Source organism: Leucopleurus acutus (assembly GCF_964270905.1).
Source record: "Leucopleurus acutus genome assembly, chromosome: 8".
Lineage (NCBI taxonomy): Eukaryota > Metazoa > Chordata > Mammalia > Artiodactyla > Delphinidae > Leucopleurus > Leucopleurus acutus.
The window spans coordinates 54,296,572-54,320,623 of record NC_139151.1 but is presented as its reverse complement, the minus strand read 5'-3'; the positions used below and the strand labels follow the sequence as shown (position 1 = coordinate 54,320,623).

The window sequence follows — 24,052 nt, the reverse complement described above, 5'->3', positions numbered from 1 at the left end:
TTATAATCCCCAGATTACAAAACACGTAAGGGAACAATCCACCATGAGTGAGAGGTGATAGATACAACGAACAAAACCTCTGGCATTTACTTGGATTTTCTTAGTTTTTCCAACTTAATGGGAGGAAGAGGTGTTTTTCGTTGTTTTCTTTTTAAACAGTCAGAGCTAACTAACAATAGAAGTAGCTGCCTTGCTAGATCATGAGCTCCCTGGCACTGGAGGTGGTTGAGCAGAGAAGATAGGACTTAAACCTGTTGGGAGTGACTGTTACTGTGAGCTTCTGATGGGCAGGGACCATGTCATTTTGATCTCTGTGTCTAATAAATGTCTGAGTGAATGAACAGGACTGTAGTGTGAAGTATGGTATCATGGAGATGTGAGCAAAGAGGAGGGAGCATGGCCCTGCCCTGGGCACCAGGGGAAACCTACGCTGAGTGAGATCCAGGCTTTGCACATTAGAGGCTATGGTCTGATCCAGCGGGCAAGGTGAGTCTGCAGATACTTATACAACTAGGTGTAGGGAGTTAGGCTCTATAAGACAGGTATAGATAGTGTGGGACCCCCACTTGAGAAGATTCTGGAAAGTCTTCTGGAGAGGGGATATAGGAGTTAGGCCTTGAGGGACAGGGACGGGCAGGAGGAGGCCCCCAGACAGGTCAGTGGGTAAGGTGTGGGAGCAGGAATATGCAAGTACTGTTTGGTGGTAAAGTGTGGTGGAGGGGGAGGGAAGAACAGAAGGATGGGCAGAGTGGAAGGTGGTGAAAACCAGGTTGTGTGACTGCTTGGTCCAGCAGATCTGGGCTTCTCAAACATTTCTTCTGAAGTGCTTGACCTCAGAGGAGGGGACTCACCCTCCTGCAGCCTGACACAAGCTCAGAGTTTCTCTAAAATCTCATTTTATCTCAAAGATTCAAGTATATACTTCATAATCATAAACACTTGTTTTAATTTAAACATTTTTCTTCCTTGAATATTAGTGAATATAGCTCTAGGAAGATGTGTGACATTTGTCCTATGGCTTTGACTACCCCTTGCTTCAAGGCACTTTGAGAGGCAAGGCAGCAAAGTATTCATGGGGTTTTATTGTTTATAAAATTCTTTCATATGTATTATAGGATTACATCCTTTGTATACAGTCTCCTTTATAAATTCTGGAAAGTTCTCTCACTTAGGCAGTTGTAGTAAGTCATGGCAGTTTCTCTGGGAGCTGTGGTCGTTGCTGAGGGAGCTACATGGTATGTAGACTTCCAGTCACATCAGGAGCTTGAAAGGTATTTGAAAGTTTTTGTTTTATTCTCTTTATTCTCCTAAGAGTACAGAGTTACCTTCTTTGGGAAAAAGCATTTGATTTTTTTTTTTTTTCTAGTGTGCATATTTTTGTATCTTGTATGCTTGTGTTGCAGGGTGGGGTGTTGGTTCTGTCATGTTTTTTTTTTTTTAGCTTTGATTCTTTTTTTTCTTAATTTTACTTTTTTATATATACAGCAGGTTCTTATTAGTTACCTATTTTATACGGGTTCTGTCTTTTTGTCCCTGTTTGTTCCCGTTGTGTGTGGGGTGGGGATTGGATAGGGAATAATAGGAAGAAAAAAGAAGGGACTAAGAGAGAAGATACTGAGCCCTTATCTTCTTATCTTGCCTCAGACAGCTACTATATTTTTTATCATCTGTGAGAGGTGACTGACTAATCTGATAAATTATAAATAATCCTGGGAAATGAGTGAGCAGATGTGTTAAACCACCACTTGAGCCAGACCTTCTGCAGTGATGAGGGCTTTCAGTGTAAGCTGGTCTGAAGCTCAAGGGCCTTAGACAAATCTAGGAACTGTGCTCAGGATCTGGAAACGAGAACGGGGCTAGAGGAACTGTCATGAATATCGCTTAAATCTACTAACTAATACTGCATTATGCTTAGGTGTTTTTCCTTAAAACATGTCATTATTAGAACCAGTGCTTGGTAATATTCTTTTCAGTGCAGCTGTTTAATGTGAAAAAGGATAACAAGTGGGAAAGCATGCTAACCCCTGAGCCCGTGACCAAGGACCCATACCGCAGACCCCCAGGATCCTCCCACTGTCCTGACTGTAGGATCAAGTTCAGGGTTGGGGTAGGGGGTTACTAATTCGAAAAAGCTGACTCCGCAAACTTTAAAGTAGAGGAGGTGAAAACAGGCGCAAGCGACGTGAAAGTATAGAGTGCCAAACTGATATAAGGTAGGAGTATCCTCACTTGACAGATGAGCAAACTGAGGTCCAGGGAGGTTAACTGACTGAGTCAGAGAGGCTCACTGACCACAGCCAGAGAGCTGTGAGGACAAGAGTCAGGGCCAGGGTTGAGATCTCAACACTGCTGGATTGGGCCAGTGGGCCAGTGTTGTCATTGCTTACAGTCTGTCACATCCTGGGCTCATGTAACATATAGTAGATTCCTCGCTTATTGCCTCTAAGAAAATTCTTTCTCTATCTGGGTCTTAGTTTTTTCATCTACACGGTGGGGATTTTACCCCTTTCTTAAGGTAGCTGTGGCATGAAAGATCATGTAGAAGGCCCACACGTCAAGATGAAAACCTAGAACATGTTTGAAAGCAAGGAGCTGTTCTCACACATCTTTAGGGCATGTTTGGGGTGATATGCTTGGGCAGGTGTGTAGCAGGCTGTAGTCCAAGAAGGCTTCCCAGATGAGGTGATATTTTTAGAGCTAAACCTGGTGCCCACTGTCCTGCTGGCTTGTTTCCCCCTCAGGACCTCCATGTTCCCAATGAGGACCGAATCAAGCAGCTGCTGGGGCAGGATGCCTGGACCTCGCAGAAGAGTGAGCTGGCTGGCTTCTACCCCCGGCTCATGGCCAAGTCAGACACTGGCAAGATTGGTTTAATCAATCTGGGCAACACGTGCTATGTGAACAGCATCCTTCAGGCCTTGTTCATGGCTTCCGAGTAGGTGCTACTTTTGAATTCCCTGTCTGCCCCTGCTTCTCTCCTCTGGGCTCCCTGGTGTGCGGGGGTGAGGTAGGGGTTGGAGAGGGTGGGTCCTGCTTTGTGTTATCGGCATAATTCCCTGAGGTCTGTGGGTATGTGAAGGGCAGGTGAGAGTTCCCAGAGGGCTCCAGGCCATTGCCAAGGCAGTAGGTCAAGACCGGATGGGAACTTGAGTTGGGGATTCAGGGGCTCAGCTGCAGTGGGAAGGGAGTCTGCTCTGGGTTGGTCGACATCACTGACTTTTCTGCTAGAGTCCATGGGGGTGGATAGTGTCTTCCACAGTAGGACTTCCACCCATCCTGGCGTTAGATGCCCCCTTTTACTAAAACAAAATCTTTATCATCAGTGGCTACCTATCCAACTTATGGCTTGCTTAGTACATTCACATTGTTGTGCAGCCGTCACCGCCATCCATCCCTATAACACTTTTCATTTTGTAAATCTGAAACTCTGTGCCTATTAAACACTAACTTCCCGTATTCTCATTCTCCCCTCCCCACAGCCTTTGGCTACCACTGTTATATGTTTTGTCTCTATGATTTTGTCTCTACTTTAAGTACCTCATATAAGTGAAATCGTACAGTATTTGTCTTTTTGTGATTGGCTTATTTCACTTAGCAGATGTCCTCAGGGTTCATCCATATTGTAGCATATTGCAGAATTTCTTTCCTTTTTTAAGGCTGGATAATATTCCATTGTGTGTATAAACCACATTTTGGTAATCTGTTCATTGGTAGAGTGACAGACACCTGGGTTGCTTCCATGTTTTAGCTGTTGTGAATAATGCCACATGAACATGGGAGTACAAATATCTCTTCGAGACCCTGCCTCTGATTCTTTCGGTTACATACCCAGAAGTGGAATTGCTTGGTGATATGGTAGTTCTGTTTTTTAGTTTTTTTTGAGGAACCTCCATATCGTTTTCCACACTGGCAGCACCAGTTTACATTCCCATCAACAGTGCACAAGGGTTGGGATTTCTCTACATCCTCCCAACACTTCTTTTCTGTCTTTTTGATAATAGTCATCCTAATGGGTGTGAGGGGTGGTATCTCATTATAGTTTTTAATTTGCTGTTCCCTAATGATTAATGATGTTGAGCATCTTTTCATGTGCTTATTGGCCATTTGTATGTGTTCTTTGGCAAAAGGTCTATTTAAATCCATTACCTAGTTTTTTTTTTTTGCGGTATGCGGGCCTCTCACTGTTGTAGCCTCTCCCATTGCGGAGCACCCTCTGGACGCGCAGGCTCAGCGGCCATGGCTTACGGGCCCAGGTGCTCCACGGCATGTGGGATCTTCCCGGACCGGGGCACGAACCCGCGTCCCCTGCATTGGCAGGCGGACTCTCAACCACTGCGCCATCAGGGAAGCCCCATTACCTAGTTTTGAATCGGGTTGTTTGTTTTCTGTTGTTGAGTTTGAGGAGTCCTTTTGTATATTCTGAATATTAATCCTGTATCACATACATGATTTGCAAATTTTTTAAAACTTTTTATTTTATATTGGAATATAGTTGTTTAACAATATTGTGATAGTTTCAGGTGTACAGCAAAGTGATTCAGTTATATGTATACGTGTATCAATTCTTTTTCAAATTTTTTTCCCATTTAGGTTGTACATAATATTGAGCAGAGTTCCCTGTGCTTTGCAGTAGGTCCTTGTTGGTTATCCACTTTAAATGTAGCAGTGTGTACATGTCAATCCCAAACTCCCTAACTATCTGTTCCCCCAACCCTTCCCACCTGGTAACCATAAGTTCCTTCTCTGAGTCTGTGAGTCTGTTTCTGTTTTGTAAATAAGTTGATTTGTATCATTTCTTTTTAGATTCCATATATAAACGATATCATATGATACTTGTCTTTTTCTGTCTGACTTACTTCACTCAGTATGACAATGTCTAAGTCATCCTTATTGCTGCAAATGGCATTATTTCATTCTTTTTAATGGCTAATATTCCATTGTATATATGTACCACGTCTTTATCCATTCCTCTGTCATTGGACATTTAGTTGGTTCCATGTCTTGGCTATTGTAAACAGTGTTGCAATGAACATTGGGGTGCATGTATCCTTTCGGACCATGACCATGTTTTTCACCAGATATATACCCAGAAGTGCAATTACAGGATCATATGGTAGCTCTATTTTTAGTTCTTAAGGAACCTCCATACTGTTCTCCATAGTAGCTGTACCAATTTACATTCCCACCAACAGTGTAGGAGGGTTGCCTTCTCTCCACACCCTCTCCAGCATTTATGTTTGTGGATTTTTGATGATAGTCATTTTGACTGGTGTGAGGTGATAGCTCATTGTAGTTTTGATTTGCATTTCTCTAATAATTAGTGATGTTGAACATCTTTTCATGTGCCTCTTGGCCATCTGTATGTCTTCTTTGGAGAAGTGTCTATTTAGGTCTTATGCCCATTTTTTGATTGGGTTGTTTATTTTGATCATATTAAGCTGCATGAGCTGTTTGTAAATTTTGGAGACTAATCTCTTGTCAGTGACACGATTTGCAAACATTTTCTCCCAATCTGTGGTTGTCTTTTCATTTTGTTTATTGTTTCCTTTGCTGTGCAAAAGCTTTTGAATTTAATTAGGCCCCATTTCTTTATTTTTGGTTTTATTTCCATTACCCTGGGAGATGGATCGAAAAAAATATTGCTGTGATTTATGTCAGAGTGTTCTGCCTGTGTTTTCCTCTAAGAGTTTTATAGTGTCCAGTCTCACATTTATGTCTTTAATCCATTTTGAGCTTATTTTTGTGTATGGTGTTAAAAAATGATCTAATTTCATTTTTTTACGTGTAGCTGTCCAGTTTTCCCAGCACCGTTCGGTTTTTTTATGTTTGGCAGCATTGGGTCTTTGTTGCTGTGCGTGGGCTTTCTCTAGTTGTGGTGAGCAGGGACTATTCTTTGTTGTGGTGCGCAGGTGTCTCATTGAGGTGGCTTCTCTTACAGAGCATAGGCCCTAGGCACATGGGCTTCAGTAGTTGCAGCAGGCGGGCTCAGTAGTTGTGGCTTGTGGGTTCCAGAGTGCAGGCTCAGTAGTTGTGGCGCATGGGCTTAGTTGCTCCGCGGCATGTGGGATCTTCCCGGACCAGGGATCAAACCCGTGTCCCCTGCATTGGCAGGCGGATTCTTAACCACTGCGCCACCAGGGAAGTCCCCCCAGCACCATTTGTTGAAGAGACTGTCTTTCCACCATTGTATAGTCTTTCCTCATTTATAGCACATTAATTGACCATAGGTGCGTGTCATTTCTGGGCTTTCAATCTATATGTCTGTTTTTGTGTCAGTACCATGTGGTTTTGATGACTATAGCTTTGTAGTATAGTCTGAAGTTAGGGAGCCTGATTACTTCAGCTCCTGTTTTGTTTTTCTGATTGCTTTGGCTATTCTGGGTCTTTTTTTTTTTTTGCGCGGTACGCAGGCCTCTCACTGTTGTGGCCTCTCCCGTTGTGGAGCACAGGCTCCAGACACGCAGGCTCAGTGGCCATGGCTCACGGGCCCAGCTGCTCCATGGCCTGTGGGACCTTCCCAGACCAGGGCATGAACCCATGTCCCCTGCATAGGCAGGCGGACTCTCAACCACTGCACCACCAGGGAAACCCTATTCTGGGTCTTTTGTGTCTCCATACAAATTTTAAGATTTTTTGTTCTAGTTCTGTGAAAAATGCCATTGGTAATTTGATAGGGATTAATTTATTGATCAAATTAATTGATTCAATCTACATTGAATCTGTAGATTTCCTTGGGTAATGTAGTCATTTTGAGAATATTGATTGTTCCGATCCAAGAACATGGTATATCTTTCCATCTGTTTGTGTCATCTTCAGTTTCTTTCATCAGTATCTTATAGTTTTTGGAGTACAGGTCTTTTGTCTCTTTATGTAAGTCTATTCCTACATAAGGAGGAAAGGTGTATTCCTAGGTATTTTATTCTTTTTGACGCGATGGTAAATGGGATTGTTTCTTGAATTTCTCTTTCTGATCTTTCATTGTTAGTGTATAGAAATGCAACCGATTTCTGTATATTAATTTTGTAACCTGAAACGTTACCAAATTCATTGATGAGCTTAGTAGTTTTCTGGTAGCATTTCTATGTATCGTATCATGTCATCTGCAGACAGTGATAGTTTTACTTCTTCTTTTTCAATTTGGGTTCCTTTTATTTCTTTTCCTTCTCTCATTGCTGTAGCTAGGACTTCCAAAACTGTGTTGAATAAAAGTGGCGAGAGTGGACATGCTTGTCTTGTTCCTGATCGTAGACGAAATGCTTTCAGCTTTTCACCATTGAGTATGATGTTAGCTGTAGGTTTGTCATATATGGCGTTTATTATGTTGAGGTAGGTTCCCTCTATGCCCACTTTCTGGAGAGGTTTTATTATAAATGGGTGCTGAATTTTGTCAAAAGCTTTTTCTTCATCTATTGAGACGATCATATGGTTTTTATTCTTCAATTTGTTAATGTGGTGTATCACACTGATTGATGTGCAGATATCGAAAAATCCTTGCATCCCTGGGATAAATCCCTCTTGATCATGGTGTATGATCCTTTTAATGTATTGTTGGATTTGGATTACTAGTGTTTTGTTGAAGATATTTGTGTCTATGTTCATCAGTGATATTGGTCTATAATTTTCATTTTTTTGTGGTATCTTTGTCTGGTTTACGTATCAGGGTGATGGTGGCCTCATAGAATGAGTTCGGGAGTTTTCCTTCCTCTGCAATTTTTTGGAAAAGTTTCAGAAGGAAAGGTGTTAGCTCTTCTCTAAATGTTTGATAGAATTCGCCTGTGAAGCCAGGACTTTTGTTTGTTGGGCATCTTTTTTTTTTTTTTTTGTGGTACGCGGGCCTCTCACTGTTGTGGCCTCTCCCGTTGCGGAGCACAGGCTCCGGATGCGCAGGCTCAGCGGCCATGGCTCATGGGCCTAGACGCTCCGCGGCATGTGGGATCCTCCCAGACCGGGGCACGAACTCGTGTCCCCTGCATCGGCAGGTGGACTCTCAACCACTGCACCACCAGGGAAGCCCTGTTGGGCATCTTTTAATCACAGTTTCAATTTCAGCGCTTGTGAGTGGTCTGTTAATATTTTCTATTTCTTCCTGGTTCAGTCTTGGGAGATTGTACCTTTCTAAGAATTTGTCCATTTCTTCCAGGTTGTCCATTTTATTGGCATATAGTTGTTTGTAGTAGTCTCTTATGATCCTTTGTGTTTCTGTGGTGTCAGTTGTAACTTCTCCTTTTTCATTCTAACTTTATTGAATTGAGTCCTCTCCCTTTTTTTCTTGATGAGTCTGGCTAAAGGTTTATCAATTTTGTTTATCTTTTCAAAGCACCAGGTTTCAGTTTCATTATCTTTGCTGTTGTTTTGTCTCTATTTCATTTATTTCTGCTCTAGTCTTTATGATTTCTTTCCTTCTACTATAGGTTTTGTTTGTTTTTCTTTCTCTAGTTGCTTTAGGTGTAAGTTTAGGTTGTTTATTTGAGATTTTGTTGTTTCCTGAGGAGAGATTGTATTGCTATAAACTTCCCTCTTAGAACTGCTTTTGCTGCATCCCATAGATTTTTGGATCATTTTGTTTTTGTTTTCATTTGTCAACATGTATATTTTTATTTCTTTGATTAATTCAGTGATCCATTGGTTGTTTAGTAGCATATTGTTTAGCCTCCACATGTTTGTGTTTTTTACAGTTTTTTTCTTGTGGTTTATTTCTAGTCTCATAGCATTGTGGTTGGAAAAGACGCTTGATATGATTTGAATTTTCTTAAATTTACCACGGCTTGCTTTGTGGCCCAGCGTGTGGTCAGTCCTGGAGAATGTTCCATGTGCACTTGAGAAGAATGTATATTCTGCTGCTTTTGGATGGAATGCTCTGTAAATATCAATTAAGTTCATCTGGCCTAATGTGTCATTCAAGGCCTGGGTTTTCTTATTAATTTTCTGTCTAGATGATCTGTCCATTGATGAAAGTGGGGTGTTAAAGTCCCCCACTATTATTGTGTTACTGTTGATTTCTCCCTTTATGGCTGTTAGTATTTGTCTTATATATTGAGGTGCTCCTATGTTGGGTGCATATATATTTACAGTTGTTACATCTTCTTGGATTGATCCCTTAATCATTATGTAGTGTCCTTCTGTGTCTCTTCTTTGTTATAACAGTCTTTAAAGTCTATTTTGTCTGATATGAGTATTGCTACTCCAGCTTTCTTTTGATTTCGACTTGCATGGAATAACTTCTTCCATCCCCTCAGTTTCAGTCTGTATGTGTCCCTACGTCTGAAGTGGGTCTCTTATAGACAGCATATATATGGGTCTTGTTTTGTTTTGTTTTGTTTTTGCGGTACGTGGGCCTCTCACTGTTGTGGCCCCTCCTGTTGTGGAGCACAGGCTCCAGAAGTGCAGGCTAAGCGGCCATGGCTCACGGGCCCAGTCACTCCACAGCATGTGGGATCTTCCCGGACCGGGGTACGAACCCGCATCCCCTGCATCGGCAGGTGGACTCTCAACCACTGTGCCACCAGGGAAGCCCTGGGTCTTGTTTTTGTGTCCATTTAGCAAGCCTGCATTTTTTGGCTGGAGCATTTAATCCATTTACATTTAAGGTAATTATCAATATGTATGTTCCTATTGACATTTTGTTAATTGTTTTGGGTTTGTTTTTATAGGTCTTTTTTCTTCTCTACCTCTTTTGTTCTCTTGTGGTCTGATGACCATCTTCAGTGTTGTGTTTGGGTTGCTTTTTCGTTTTTGTGTGCATCTATCTGTTGTAGTTTTGGGTTTGTTGTTCCCTTGAGGTTTTGATATAGCAGTCTGTAGGTGTACAAGTTTCTTTTTTAATTTTTATTTTATTTATTTATTTTTGGCTGTGTTGGGTCTTTGTTGCTGCACGTTGGCTTTCTCTAGTTGTGGTGAGCGGGTGCTCTTCGTTGTGGTGCACGGGCTTCTCATTGCAGTGGCTTCTCTTGTTGCAGAGCAACTACAGTAGTTGTTGCGCGTGGGCTTTAGAGTGCAGGCTCAGTAGTTGTGGTGCACGGGCTTAGTTGCTCCGCGGCATGTGGGATCTTCCTGGACCAGGGATCGAACCTGTGTCCCCTGCATTGGCAGGTGGATTCTTATCCACTGTGCCACCAGGGAAGCCCACAAGGTTGTTTCAAGTTGCTGGTCTCTTCCCCGCCTAGAGGAGTTCCTTTAGCATTTCTTGCAAAGCTGGTCTCGTGGTGTCGAATTCTCTTAGCTTTTGCTGTCTGTAAAGCTTTTGATTTCTCCATCAAATGTGAACGAGAGCCTTGCTGGGTAGAGTATTCTTGGTTGTAGTTTCCTCCCTTTCATCACTTTAAATAGTGATGAAAGGCCACGTCTTTCTGGTAGGCAGAGTTTCTGCTGAGAAATCAGCTGATAACCTTATGGCAGTTCACTTGTATTTGTCGTTTTTCCCTTGTGGCTTTAAAAATTTTTTTTTCGTCTTTGATTTTTGTCAGTTTGATTACTATTTGTCTTGGCATGTTGCTCCTTGGGTTTATCCTGCCTGGGACTCTCTGTGCTTCCTTGACTAGGGTGACTGTTTCCTTTCTCTTGTTAGGGAAGTTTTCAGCTATTATCTCTTCAAATGTTTTCTCAGGTCCTTTCTCTCTCTCTTCTCCTTCTGGGACCCGTATAATGTGAATGTTGGTATGTTTAAGGTTGTCCCAGAGGTCTCTTAGACTGTCTTCATTTCTTTCTATTCTTTTTTCTTTATTCTGTTTCATGGCAGTGATTTCCACCATTTTGTCTTCAGGTCATTTATTTGTTCTTCTGCCTCAGTTATTCTGCTATTGATTCCTTCTAGTGTGTTTTTCATTTCATTTATTGTATTGTTCATCTCTGTTTGTTTGTTCTTTAGTTCCTATATGTCTTTGTTGAACATTTGTTGCATCTTCCCGATCCTTGCCTCCATTCTTCCTCCGAGATCCTGGATCATCTTCACTATCATTATTCTGAATTCTTTTTCTGGAAGTTTGGCTATCTCCACTTCACTTAGTTGTTTTTCTGGGGTTTTATCTCGTTCCTTCATCTGGGACACAGTCCTCTGCCATTTCATTTTGTGTAACTTTCTGTGATTGTGGTTTTTGTTCGGCAGGCTGCAGAATTGTAGTTCTTTTTGCTTCTACTGTCTGTCCTCCAGTGGATGAGGCTATCTAAGAGGCTTATGCGAGCTTCCTGATGGGAGGGACTGGTGGTGGGTAGAGCTGGGTCTTGTCCGTCTGGTGGGGAGGGCCGTGCTCAGTAAAACTTTAAAACTTTAATCCACTTGTCCCTGAAGGGGTGAGGTTGTGTTCCCTGCTGTTGGTTGTTTGGCCTGAGGCAACCCAGCATTGGAGCCTACAGGCTATTTGGTGGGGCTAATCATGGCCTCTGGGAGGGCTCATGCCAATGAGTACTTCCCAGAACTGCTGCTTCCAGTGTCTTTGTCCCTGCAGTGAGCGACAACTCCCCTGTCACCTCTGCAGGAGACCCTCCAATACTAGCAGGTAGGTCTGGCCCAGTCTCTTATGGAGGCACTGCTTTTTTCCCCTGGGTCCTGGTGTGCACAGGACTGTGTGTGCCCTCCAAGAGTGGAGTTTTTGTTTCCTCCAGTCGTGTGGAAGTCCTGCAGTCAACCCCGCTGGCCTTCAAAGCTGGACTCTCTGGGGAGTCCTCCTCTCATTGCTGGACCTCCAGGCTGGGAAGCCTGACACGGGGCTCAGAACCTCACTCCAGTGGGAGAACTTCTATGGTATAATTGTTTTCCAGTTTGTGGGTCGCCCGCCCGGCGGGTATGGAATTTGATTCTGTTGCACTTGCGCCCTGCCTACCGTCTTGCTGTAGTCTCTCCTTTGTCTTTGGATGTAGGGTATCTTTTTTGGTAGGTCCTAGCATTTTTCCACTGATGGTTGCTCAGCGTTAGTTGTGATGCTGGTGCTCTTGCAAGAAGGGGTGAGTGCACGTCCTTCTATTCCACCATCTTTCCAAATATTTTTTCCCAGAGCCTTTTGCGGTTGCCTTTTTACTCTGTGGATAATCTTTTTTCGTTGTTGTTTTTTTTTTATATATATTTATTGGAGTATAGTTGATTTACAGTGTTGTGTTAGTTCTGCTGTACAGCATAGTGAATCAGTTATACATATATATATATATCCACTCTTTTTTAGATTCGTTTCCTATATAGATCATTACAGAATATTGAGTAGAGTTCCCTGTGCTATACAGTAGGGCCTTACTAGTTATCTGTTTTATATATAGTAGTGTGTATATGTCAATCCCAGTCTCCCAATTTATCCCTCCTCTCCCCATGCCCGCCCCCGTAACTGGTAAACATAGTTGTTTTTTTTTTGACACAATGGCCTTTTTATTTTAAATTTTATTTTATTTATTTTTTTATACAGCAAGTTCTTATTAGTTATCCCTTTTTAGTGAACATATATTAGTGAATATATGTCAATCACAATCTCCAGATTCATCACACACACACACACACACACACACACACACACACACACACACAGGCACTTTTCTCCCTTGGTGTCCATACGTTTGTTCTCAAAATCTGTGTCTCTGTGACATCTGTGGCATCTGTCTTGAAGAATCCTTGCATCCCTGGGATAAATCCTACTTGATCATGGTGTACGATCCTTTTAATGTGTTGTTGGATTCTGTTTGCCAGTATTTTGTTGAGGATTTTCGCATCTATATTCATGAATGATATTGGTCTGTAATTTTCTTTTCTTGTAGTATCTTTGTCTGGTTTTGGTATCAGGGTGATGGTGGCCTCATACAATGAGTTTGGGAGTGTTCCTTCCTCTGCAATATTTTGGAAGAGTTTGGGAAGGATGGGTATTAGCTCTTCTCTAAATGTTTGATAGAATTCACCTGTGAAGCCATCTGGTCCTGGACTTTCGTTTATTGGAATATTTTTAATCACAGTTTCAATTTCATTACTTGTGATTGGTCTGTTCATATTTTCTATTTCTTCCTGGTTCAGTGTTGGAAGGTTATACCTTTCTAAGAATTTGTCCAGTTCTTCCAGGTTGTCCATGTTATTGGCATAGAGTTGCTTGTAGTATTCACTTAGGATGCTTTGTATTTCTTAAGTGTCCGTTGTAACTTCTCCTTTTTCATTTCTAATTTTATTGATTTGAGTCCTCTCCCTCTTTTTCTTGATGAGTCTGGCTAATGGTTTATCAATTTTGTGTATCTTCTCAAAGAAGAGCTTTAAGTTTTATTGATCTTTGCTATTGTTTTCTTTGTTTCTATTTCATTTATTTCTGCTCTGATCTTTATGATTTCTTTCCTTCTGCTAACTTTAGGTTTTGTTTGTTCTTCTTTCTCTAGTTCCTTTAGGTATGAGGTTAGATTGTTTATTTGAGATATTTCTTGTTTCTTGAGGTAGGGTTGTATAGCTATAAACTTCCCTCTTAGAACTGCTTTTGCTGCATGCCATAGGTTTTGGATCATTGTGTTTTCATTGTCATTGTCTCTAGGTATTTACTGATTTCCTCTTTGATTTCTTCAGTAATCTCTTGGTTATTTAGTAATGTATTGTTTAGCCTCCATGTGTTTGTGTTTATACGTTTTTTTCCCTGTCATTGATTTCTGATCTCATAATGTTGTGATCAGAAAAGATGCTTGATATGATTTCAATTTTCTTAAATTTACTGAAGCTTGGTTTGTGACCCAATATGTGATCTATCCTGGAGAATGTTCCATGCACAGCTGAGAAGAAAGTGTAATCTGCTGTTTTGGGATGGAATGTCCTATAAATATCAATTAAATCTATCTGGTCTATTGTGTCATTTAAAGTTTCTGTTCCCTTATTAATTTTCTGTTTAGGTGATCTGTCCGTTGGTGTAAGTGAGGTGTTAAAGTCTCCCACTATTACTGTGTTACTTTTGATTTCTTCTTTTATAGCTGTTAGCAGTTGCCTTATGTATTGAGGTGCTCCTATGTTGGGTGCATATATATTTATAATTGTTATATCTTTTTCTTGGATTGATCCCTTGATCATTATGTGGTGTCCTTCTTTGTCTCTTGTAACATTCTTTATTTTAAAGTCTATTTTATCTGATATGAGTATTGCTACTCCAGCTTTCTTTTGATTTCCATTTGCATGGAATATCTTTTTCCATCTCTTCACTTTCAGTCTGTATGTGTCCCTAGGTCTGAAGTGGGTCTCTTGTAGACAGCATATATATGGGTCTTGTTTTTGTATCCATTCAGCCAGTGTGTGTGTTTTGGTTGGAGCACTTAATCCATTCACGTTTAGGGTAATTATCGATATGTATGTTCCTATGACCATTTTCTTAATTGTTTTGGGTTTGTTTTTGTAGGTCCTTTTCTCCTCTTGTGTTTCCCACTTAGAGAAGGTCCTTTAGCATTTGTTGTAGAGCTGGTTTTGTGGTGCTGAATTCTCTTAGCTTTTGCTTGTCTGTAAAGCTTTTGATTTCTCTGTCAATCTGAATGAGATCCTTGCTGGGTAATCTTGGTTGTAGGTTCTTCCCTTTTATCACTTTAAATATGTCATGCCACTCCCTTCTGGCTTGTAGAGTTTCTGCTGAGAAATCAGCTGTTAACCTTTTGGGAGTTCCCTTGTATGTTATTTGTCATTTTTCCCTTCCTGATTTCAATAATTTTTCTTTGTCTTTAATTTTTGCCAATGTGATTACTGTGTGTCTTGGCGTGTTTCTCCTTGGGTTTATCCTGTATGGGACTCTCTGTGCTTCCTGGACTTGGGTGGCTATTTCCTTTCCCATGTTAAGGAAGTTTTCTACTATAAACTCTTCAAATATTTTCTCGGGTCTTTTCTCTCTCTCTGCTGCTTCTGGGACCCCTATAATGCGAATGTTGTTGCGTTTAATGTCCCAGAGGTCTCTTAGGCTGTCTTCGTTTCTTTTCATTCTTTTTTCTTTATTCTGTTCCGCAGCTGTGAATTCCACCATTCTGTCTTCCAGGTCACTTATCCGTTCTTCTGCCTCAGTTATTCTGCTATTGATTCCTTCTAGTGTATTTTTCATTTCAGTTATTGTATTGTTCATCTCTGTTTGTTTGTTCTTTAATTCTTCTAGGTCTTTGTTAAACATTTCTGTCATCTTCTCAATCTTTGCCTCCATTCTTTTTCCGAGGTCCTGGATCATCTTTACTATAATTATTCTGAATTCTTTTTCTGGAAGGTTGCCTATCTCCACCTCATTTAGTTGTTTTTCTGGTGTTTTAACTTGTTCCTTCATCTGGTATATAGACCTCTGCCTTTTCATCTTGTCTCTCTCTCTGTGAATGTGGTTTTTGTTCCACAGGCTGCAGGATTGTAGTTCTTGCTTCTGCTGTCTGCCTTCTGGTAGATGAGGCTATCTGAGAGGCTTGTGCAGGTTTCCTGATGGGAGGGACTGATGGTGGGTAGAGCTGGCTGTTGCTCTGGTGGGCAGAGCTCAGTAAAACTTTAATCTGCTTGGCTGCTGATGGGTGGGGCTGGGTTCCGTCCCTGTTGGTTGTTTGACCTGAGGTGACCCAACACTGGAGCCTACCCAGGCTCTTTTGTGGGGCTAATGGCGGACTCTGGGAGGGCTCACGCCAAGGAGTACTTCCCAGAACTTCTGCTGCCAGTGTCCTTGTTCTCATGGTGAGACACAGCCACCATCTGCCTCTGCTGGAGACCCTCCCAACACTACCAGGTAGGTCTGGTTCAGTCTGTTATTGGCTCAATGCCCCTTCCCCTGGGTCCCAGTGTGCACACTACTTTGTGTGTGCCCTCCAAGAGTGGAGTCTGTTTCCCCCAGTCCTGTCGAAGACCTGCAATCAAATCCCGCTAGCCTTCAAAGTTTGATTCTCTAGGAATTCCTCCTCCCATTACTGGACCCCCAGGTTGGGAAGCCTGACATGGGACTCAGAACCTTCACTCCAGTAGGTGGACTTCTGTGGTATAAGTGTTCTTTAGTTTGTGAGTCACCCACCCAGGATTTATGGGATTTGATTTTATTGTGACTGTGCCCCTCCTACCATCTCATTGTGGGTTCTCCTTTGTCTTTGGATGTGAGGTATCTTTTTCGGTGATTTCCAGTGTCTTCCTGTCGATGATTGTTCAGCAGTTAGGTGTGATTCTGGTGCTCCTGCAAGAGGGAGTGAGAGCATGTCCTTCTATTCCACCATCTTGAAGCAATCCCCAAACATAAATAGTTTTTTTTTTTTTTTGCGGTACGAGGTCCTCTCACTGTTGTGGCCTCTCCCGTTGCGGAGCACAGGCTCTAGACGCGCAGGCTCAGTGGCCATGGCTCACGGGCCCAGCTTCTCCGCGGCATGTGGGATCTTCCTGGACCGGGGCACGAACCTGTGTCCCCTGCATCGGCAGGCAGACTCTCAACCACTGCGCCACCAGGGAAGCCCAATAGTTTTTGTTTTTGTTTTTACATCTGTGACTCTACTTCTGTTTTGTAAATAAGTTCGTTTGTACCATTTTTTTAAGATTCCCTGTGGATGGTGTTTTTTTCTTTTTCTCTGTTGAAAGAGGTTGCTTTTATTTTTTAATTTACTTTTATTGAGATGTAATTGACATAACATGATATTAATTTCAGGTGTACAGTGTATTGATTCAATATACAGTTAGTTGACCCTTGAACAACATACATTTGAATTGCATGGGTCCACTTATATGTGGACGTTTTCCAGTAAGTATTTTGGAAAAATTTTTGGAGATTTGCAATAATTTGAAATAAATTGAAGGCAAACCTTGTAGCCTAGAAATATGAAAAAAAATAAAGAAAAAGTTAGGTATGTCATGAATGTATGAAATATATGTTGATATATAAATAACATAAAAAGTATGTGTTAATCAACTGCTTATGTTATCGGTCAGGCTTCCAGTCAACAGTAGGCTATGAGCAGTTAAGTCTTGGAGTGAAAAGTTATGTGTGGATTTTCCACAGTATGGGCGTTGGCGCCCCAACCCCTCCATTGTTCAAGGGTCAACCATATGTCTATATTTGAAATGATCACCATAATTAGTCTACTTAACATCCATCACCACACATAGTTACAAATTTTCTTGTGATGAGAACTTTTAAGATTTATTCTGTTAGCAACTTTCAAATATATAATACAGTGTTACTAACTATAGTAAGCATGCTGTACATTACATTCTCAGGACTTATTTATTTTACAACTGAGAGTTTGTATCTTTTGACCTCCTTTACCTATTTCACCCATACCAGATCCCCTCCTCTGGCAACCATCAGTCTGTTCTCTGTATCAATGAGATTGTTTGTTTTTTTAGATTCCACATGTAAGTGAGATCATACAGTATATGTGTTTTTCTGTATAACTCATTTTGCTTAGTGTATCGCACTCAAGGTTTATCTAATTGTCATAAATGGCAGGATTTCCTTATTTCTTGTGGCTGAATGATATTCTTTTGTGTGTGTGTGTGTGTGTGTGTGTACCACATTTTCTTTATCCATTCGTCAGTGGACACTTATGTTGTGTCATTGTTTTGGCTATTCTAAATAATGCTGCAGTGAACATGGGGGTGCATATATCTTTTCAAGTAATGTTTTTGTTTTCTTCAGATAAATACCCAGAAGTGGAATTGCTAGATCATATGGTAGTTCTGTTTTTACTTTTTTGAGGAACCTCCATACTGTTTTCTGTAGTGGGTGTGTACCAATTTACATTTCTGTCAGCAGTGCACAAAGGTTCTCTTTTCTCTACATCCTCACCAACACTTGTTATTTGTTGTGTTTTTGATAATAGCTGTTCTGACAGTGTGAGATAATAACTCATTCTGGTTGTGATTTGCATTTCCCTTGATGATTAGTGATGTTGAGCACCTTTTCATGTACCTGTTGGTCATTTGGATGTCTTCTTTGGAAAATGTCTATTCAGATTATGCCTTTTTTTTTTTCTGGTAGTAGTTTGTGGTTTTCTTTTTTCTTTCTTTCTGTTTTTTTTATTGAAGTATAGTTGATTTACAATGTTATGCCAATCTCTGCTGTGCAGCAGAGTGACTCAGTTTTACACATGTATACATTCTTTTTTAAATATTCTTTTCCATTATGGTTTATCCCAAGAGATTGGATATAATTCCTTGTGCTATACAGAAGGACGTCATTGTTTATCCATTCTAAATGTAATAGTTTGCATCTACCAACCCCAAATTCCAAGCCTGTCCCTCTTCCACTCTGCTTCCCCTTGGCTACCACAAGTCTGATTTCTATGTCTGTGAGTCTGTTTCTGTTTTGTAAATAGGTTCATTTGTGCCATATCTTAGATTCCATGTATAAGTGATATCATATGGTATTTGTCTTTCTCTTTCTGACTTACTTCACTTGGTATGAAAATCTCTATTTGTATCCATGTTGCTGCAAACAGCATTATTTTGTTCTTTTTTATGGCTGAGTAGTATTCCATTGTTCCATTAATCTATAAGTCTTTGTGCCAGTACCATACTATTTTGATGACTGTTGCTTTATAGCATAGTCTGAAGTCAGGGAGCCTGATTCCTCCAGCTTTGTTTTTCTTTCCCAAGATTGCTTTGGCTATTTGGGGTCTTTTGTGTTTCCATCCAAATTTTAAGATTTTTTTGTTCTAATTCTATGAAAAATGCCATTGGTAATTTGATAGGGGTTGCATTGAATTTGTAGATTACAGTGGGTAGTATAGTCATTTGGGCAGTATTGATTCTTCCAGTCCAAGAATATGGTATATCTTTTCATCTGTTCGTGTCATCTTCAGTTTCTTTCATCAGCATCTTATAGTTTTCAGAGTACAGGTGTTTTGCCTCCTAGGTATTTTACTGTCTTTGACGCGATGGTAAATGGGATTGTTCCCTTAATTTCTCTCTCTGATGTTTTGTTGTTAGCGTATAGAAATGCAACAGATTTCTGTGTATTAATGTTCTATCCTGCAACTTTACTGAATTCATTGATGAGCTCTAATAGTTTTCTGGTAGCATCTTTGGGATTTTCTATGTATAGTATCATGTCATCTACAAGCAGTGACAGTCTTCCTTCTGCTTTTCCAATCTGGATTCCTTTTATTTCTTTTTCTTCTCTGATTGCTGCAGCTGGGACTTCCAAAACTGTGTTGAATAAAAGTGGTGAGAGTGGACATCCTTGTCATGTTCCTGATCTTAGACGAAATGCTTTCAGCTTTTCACCATTGAGTATGATGTTAGCTGTAGGTTTGTCATATATGACCATAATTATGTTGGGGTAGGTTCCCTCTATGCCCACTTTCTGGAGAGGTTTTATCATTAAATGGGTGTTGGATTTTGTCAAAAGCTTTTTCTGCATCTATTGAGATGATTGCATGGTTTGTATTCTTCAATTTGTTAATGTGGTGTATCACACTGATTGATTTGTGGATATTGAAAAATCCTTGCGGGGCTTTCCTGGTGGCACAGTGGTTACAGATCCGCCTACCAATGCAGGGGACATGGGTTCAATCCCTGGTCTGGGAAGATCCCACACGCTGCAGAGCAACTAAGCCTGTGCGCCAGAACTACTGAGTCTGCACTCCAGAGCCCACGAGCCACAACTACTGAGCCCATGTGCCACAACTACTGAAGTCCACATGCCTAGAGCCCATGCTCTGCAAACACAAGAAGCCACTGCAATGAGAAGCCCGTGCACCACAAAAGAGTAGCCCCTGCTCACCACAAGCAGAGAAAGCCTCCATGCAGCAGTGGAGACCCAATGCAGCCAAAAATAAAGAAAGAAAGAAAGAGAGGGACAGAGAGAGAGAGAAAGAAAAGAAAGAGAAAAAGAGGAAGGAAGGAAAGAAGGAAGGAAAGAAAGAAAAGAAAGATCCTTGCATCCCTAGGATTGATCCCACTTGATCATGGTGTATGGTCCTTTTAATGTATTGTTGGATTCAGTTTGCTAGTATTTTGTTGAGGATTTTTGCATTTGTGTTCATCAGTGATATTGGCCTGTAAGTTTTTTTGTGTGTGTGTGTGGTATCTTTGGTTTTGGTATCAGGGTAATTGTGGCCTCATAGAATGAGCTTGGGAGTGTTCCTTTCTCTGCATTGTTTTGGAACAGTTTGAGAAGGATGAGTGTTAACTCTTCTGTAAATGTTCAATGGACAGCATCTGTGAAGCCATCTGGTCCTGGACTGCTGTTTGTTGGAAGTTTATTTTTGGCTGTACCTCACGGCATGTGGAACTTCCCTGACCAGGGATCGAACCCACACCTCCTGCAGTGGAAATGCTTAGTCTTAACCACTGGACCACCAAGGAAGCCCTTGTTGGACGTTTTTAAATCAGTTTCAATTTCAGTGCTTGTGATTTGTCTGTTTATATTTTCTATTCCTTCCTGGTTCAGTCTTGGAAGGTAGTGCCTTTCTAAGAGTTTGTCTGTTTTTTTTTTTTTTTTTTTTTTGCGGTACGTGGGCCTCTCACTATTGTGGCCTCTCCTGTTGCGGAGCACAGGCTCCGGAGGCGCAGACTCAGCGGCCATGGCTTACGGGCCCAGCTGTTCTGGGGCATGTGGGATCTTCCCGGACCGGGGTACGAACCCCTGTCCCCTGCATCGGCAGGCGGACTCTCAACCACTGCGCCACCAGGGAAGCCCAGTTTGTCTGTTTTTTTATGTTGTCCATTTTATTGACATATAGTTGCTTGTAGTAGTCTCTTAGGATCTTTATATTTATGTGCTGTCAATTGTAACTTCTTTCTCATTTCTGATTCTATTTTTGTGTGTGTGTGTGGTACACGGGCCTCTCACTGTTGTGGCCTCTCCTGCTGTGGAGCACAGGCTCCGGATGCGCAGGCTCAGCGGCCATGGCTCACGGGCCCAGCCGCTCCGCGGCATGTGGGATCTTCTCGGACCAGGGCATGAACCCGTGTCCCCTGCATCGGCAGGCGGACTCGCAACCACTGCGCCACCGGGGAAGCCCCATTTCTGATTCTGTTGATTTGAGCCCTCTCCCCTTTTTTCTGGACAAGTCTGGCTACACATCAATTTTGTTCTTTGAAAAGATAGCTTTTAGTTTCATTGAGCTTTTCTATTGTTTTCTTCATCTCTATTTTATTTAATTCTGCTCTGATCTTTATCATTTCTTTCCTTCTACTAACTTTGGGATTTTTGTTCTTTTCTAGTTAATTTAGGTGTAAGGTTAGGTTGTTTATTTGAGATGTTTTTTTGTTTCCTGAGGAGAGCGTGTATTGCTATAAACCTCCCTTTTAGAAGTATTTTTACTATGTCCCATAGGTTTTGGATTGTCATGTTTTAGTTTTCATCTTTCTCTAGGTATTTTTTGATTTCCTCCTTGAGTTTTTCAGTGATACATTGGTTGTTCAGTATCATATTGTTTACTGTCCACGTGCTTGTGTTTTTTTAATAATGTTTTTTGAATTTTATTTTATTTATTTTTTATACAGCAGGTTCTTATTAGTTATCTATTTTATACTTATTAGTGTATATATGCCAATTTTCCTGTAATTGATTTCATATCTCATAGCATTGTGGTTGGAAGCAATGATTGATATGATTTCAATTTACCAAGGCTTGATTTGTGGCCCAAGATGTGATCTATCCTGGAGAATGTTCACATGCACTTGAGAAGAAGGTGTATTTTCTTGCTTTTGGATGGAATGTTCTATAAATATCAGTTAAGTTTATCTGGTCTAACGTGTCATTTAAGGTCTGGTTTTCCTTATTGATTTTCTGTCTGGATGATTTGTCCAGTGATGAAAGTGGGGTTGTTGAAGTCCCCCACTATTATTGTGTTACTATTGATTTCTCCTTTTATGGTTAGCATTTGCTTTATATTTTGAGGTGCTCCTGTGTTGTGTGCATATATATTTACAATTGTTGTTTTTTCTTTTTGAATTGATCCCTTGATTATGTAGTGTCCTTCTTTGCTTCTTGTAACAGTTTTTATTTTAAAGTCTGTTGTGTCTGATATAAGTGTTGCTACTTCAGCTTTCTTTTGATTTCCATTTGCATGGAATACGATTTTCAGTCCCCTCACTTTCAGTCTATATGTGTCACTAGATCTGAAGTGGGTCTCTTGTAGACAGCATGTATACGGGTCTCGTTTTTGTATCCATTCAGCCAGTCTGTGTCTTTTGGTTGGAGCATTTAATCCATTTCCATATAAAGTAATTATTGATATGTATGTTCTTATTGCCATTTTGTTAATTGATTTTTTTTTTTTTTTTTTTGTGGTATGTGGGCCTCTCACTGTCGTGGCCCCTCCCGTTGCGGAGCACAGGCTCCAGACACGCAGGCCCAGCAGCCATGGCTCACGGGCCCAGCTGCTCCACAGCATGTGGGATCCTCCTGGACCGGGGCACGAACCCACGTCCCCTGCATCGGCAGGTGGACTCCCAACCACTGCGCCACCAGGGAAGCCCTTGGGTTTGTTTTTGAAGGTCTTTTTTCTTCCCTTCCTCTTTTGTTGTTTTCTCTTGTGATTTGATGTCTGTCTTCAGTGTTGTGTTTGGACTGCTTTTTATATTCTGTGTGTGTATCCACTGCAAATTTTTTGTTTGTGGTTCCCATGGGGTTTTTATATAGCAGTCTGTAATATGTACAAGATTGTTTTAAATTTCTCGTCTCTTAATTTCCAATGCATTTCCAATGTCCTGCATTTGTACTCTTCTCTTCTCATGATTACTTGTTTTGATATATTTGTGTGTGGATGATTTCCTACCTTTACTGTATGTTTGCCGTTACCTGTGAGCTTTTCCATGCATAATTTTCATAATTCTAGTTGTGGCCTTTTCTTTTCCCCCTAGAGAAGTTCCTTTAGCATTTTTTGTAAAGCTAGTTTGGTGGTGCTGAATTGTCTTAGCTTTTGCTTGTCTGTAAAGCTTTAGATTTCTCCATCAAATCTGAATGAGAGCCTTTCTGGGTAGAGTATTCTTGGTTGTAGGTTTTTCCCTTCCATCACTTTAAATATATTGTGCCACTCCCTTCTGGCCTGCAGAGTTTCTTCTGAAAAACCAGCTGATAACCTTATGGGGAGTCCCTTGTATGTTGTTTGTTGCTTCTCCCTTGTTGCTTTGAATATTTTCTCTGTTTTTAATTTTGTCTGTTTGATTAATATGTGTCTCGGCCTGTTCCTCCTTGGGTTTATCTTGTTTCGGACTCTCTGTGCTTCCTGCACTTGAGTGAGTGTTTTCTTTCTCACATTAGGGAACTTTTCAGCTATAATCGCTAAAAATACTTTCTCAGGTCCCTTCTGTCTGTCTTCTCCTTCTGGGACCCCTGTAATGTGAATGTTGGCACATTTAATGTTGTCCCGGGGTTTCTGAGACTGTCCTCATTTCTTTTCACTCTTTTTTCTTTATTCTGTTCAGCAGCAGTGATTTCCACCAATCTGTCTTCCAGGTCACTTATTTGTTCTTCTGCCTCATTTATTCTGCTATTGATTTCTTCTAGTGTATTTTGCATTTCATTTATTGCATTGTGCATCTCTGTTCTTTAAATCTTCTAGCTCTTTGTTAAATATCTCTTGTATCTTCGTGATTTGTGCCTCCATTCTTTTTCTGAGATCTTGGATCATCTTTACTATCATTACTCTAAATTCTTTTTCAGGTATGTTGCATAACTCCATTTAATTGTTCTTGTGGGTTTTTATCTTGTTCCTTTGTCTGGAACATATTTCTCTGTTGTTTCATTTTGTCTAACTTTCTGTGTTAGTGATCTCCTTTCTGCTAGCTGCAGCATTGTAGCTCTTCTTGCTTCTGGTGTCTGTCCCCTGGTGGTGTGGTTGGTCCTGGGGCTTGTTCAGGCTTCCTTGTGGGGGGTACTGTTGCCTGCCCACTGGTGGGTGAAGCTGAGTCTTGTTTCTCTGGTGATCAGTGGTGTGTTTAGATGTGGCTGTGAGCTACGAACAGCTTTAGGCAGGCTGTCTGATGATGGATGGGGCTGTGTTCCTATCCTGCTGGTTGTTTGGCGTGAGTTGTTGCAGTACTGTAGCCTGTAAGCTGTTGGTTAGGGCCACGTCTTGATGCCAAAATACCGATTTTCGACAGAGCTCACACTGATCAATATTTTCTGTGGCCTCTGCCACCAGTGTCCTTGCCCCCCAGTGAGCCACAGCTGACCCCCACCTC

The 24,052-nt window shown here is 41.1% G+C and overlaps 1 protein-coding gene across 1 annotated transcript in view; it reads left to right on the top strand.

Annotated features, from left to right (window-relative positions):
- USP35 (ubiquitin specific peptidase 35) overlaps nt 1-24,052 on the top strand; it is a 75,096-nt gene that overhangs the window by 13,626 nt on the left and 37,418 nt on the right. Inside the window, exon 7 of the mRNA XM_082844523.1 lies at nt 2,742-2,935. Coding sequence (XP_082700649.1) covers nt 2,742-2,935 — 194 coding nt within the window. The remainder of the gene's footprint in view (nt 1-2,741; nt 2,936-24,052) is intronic.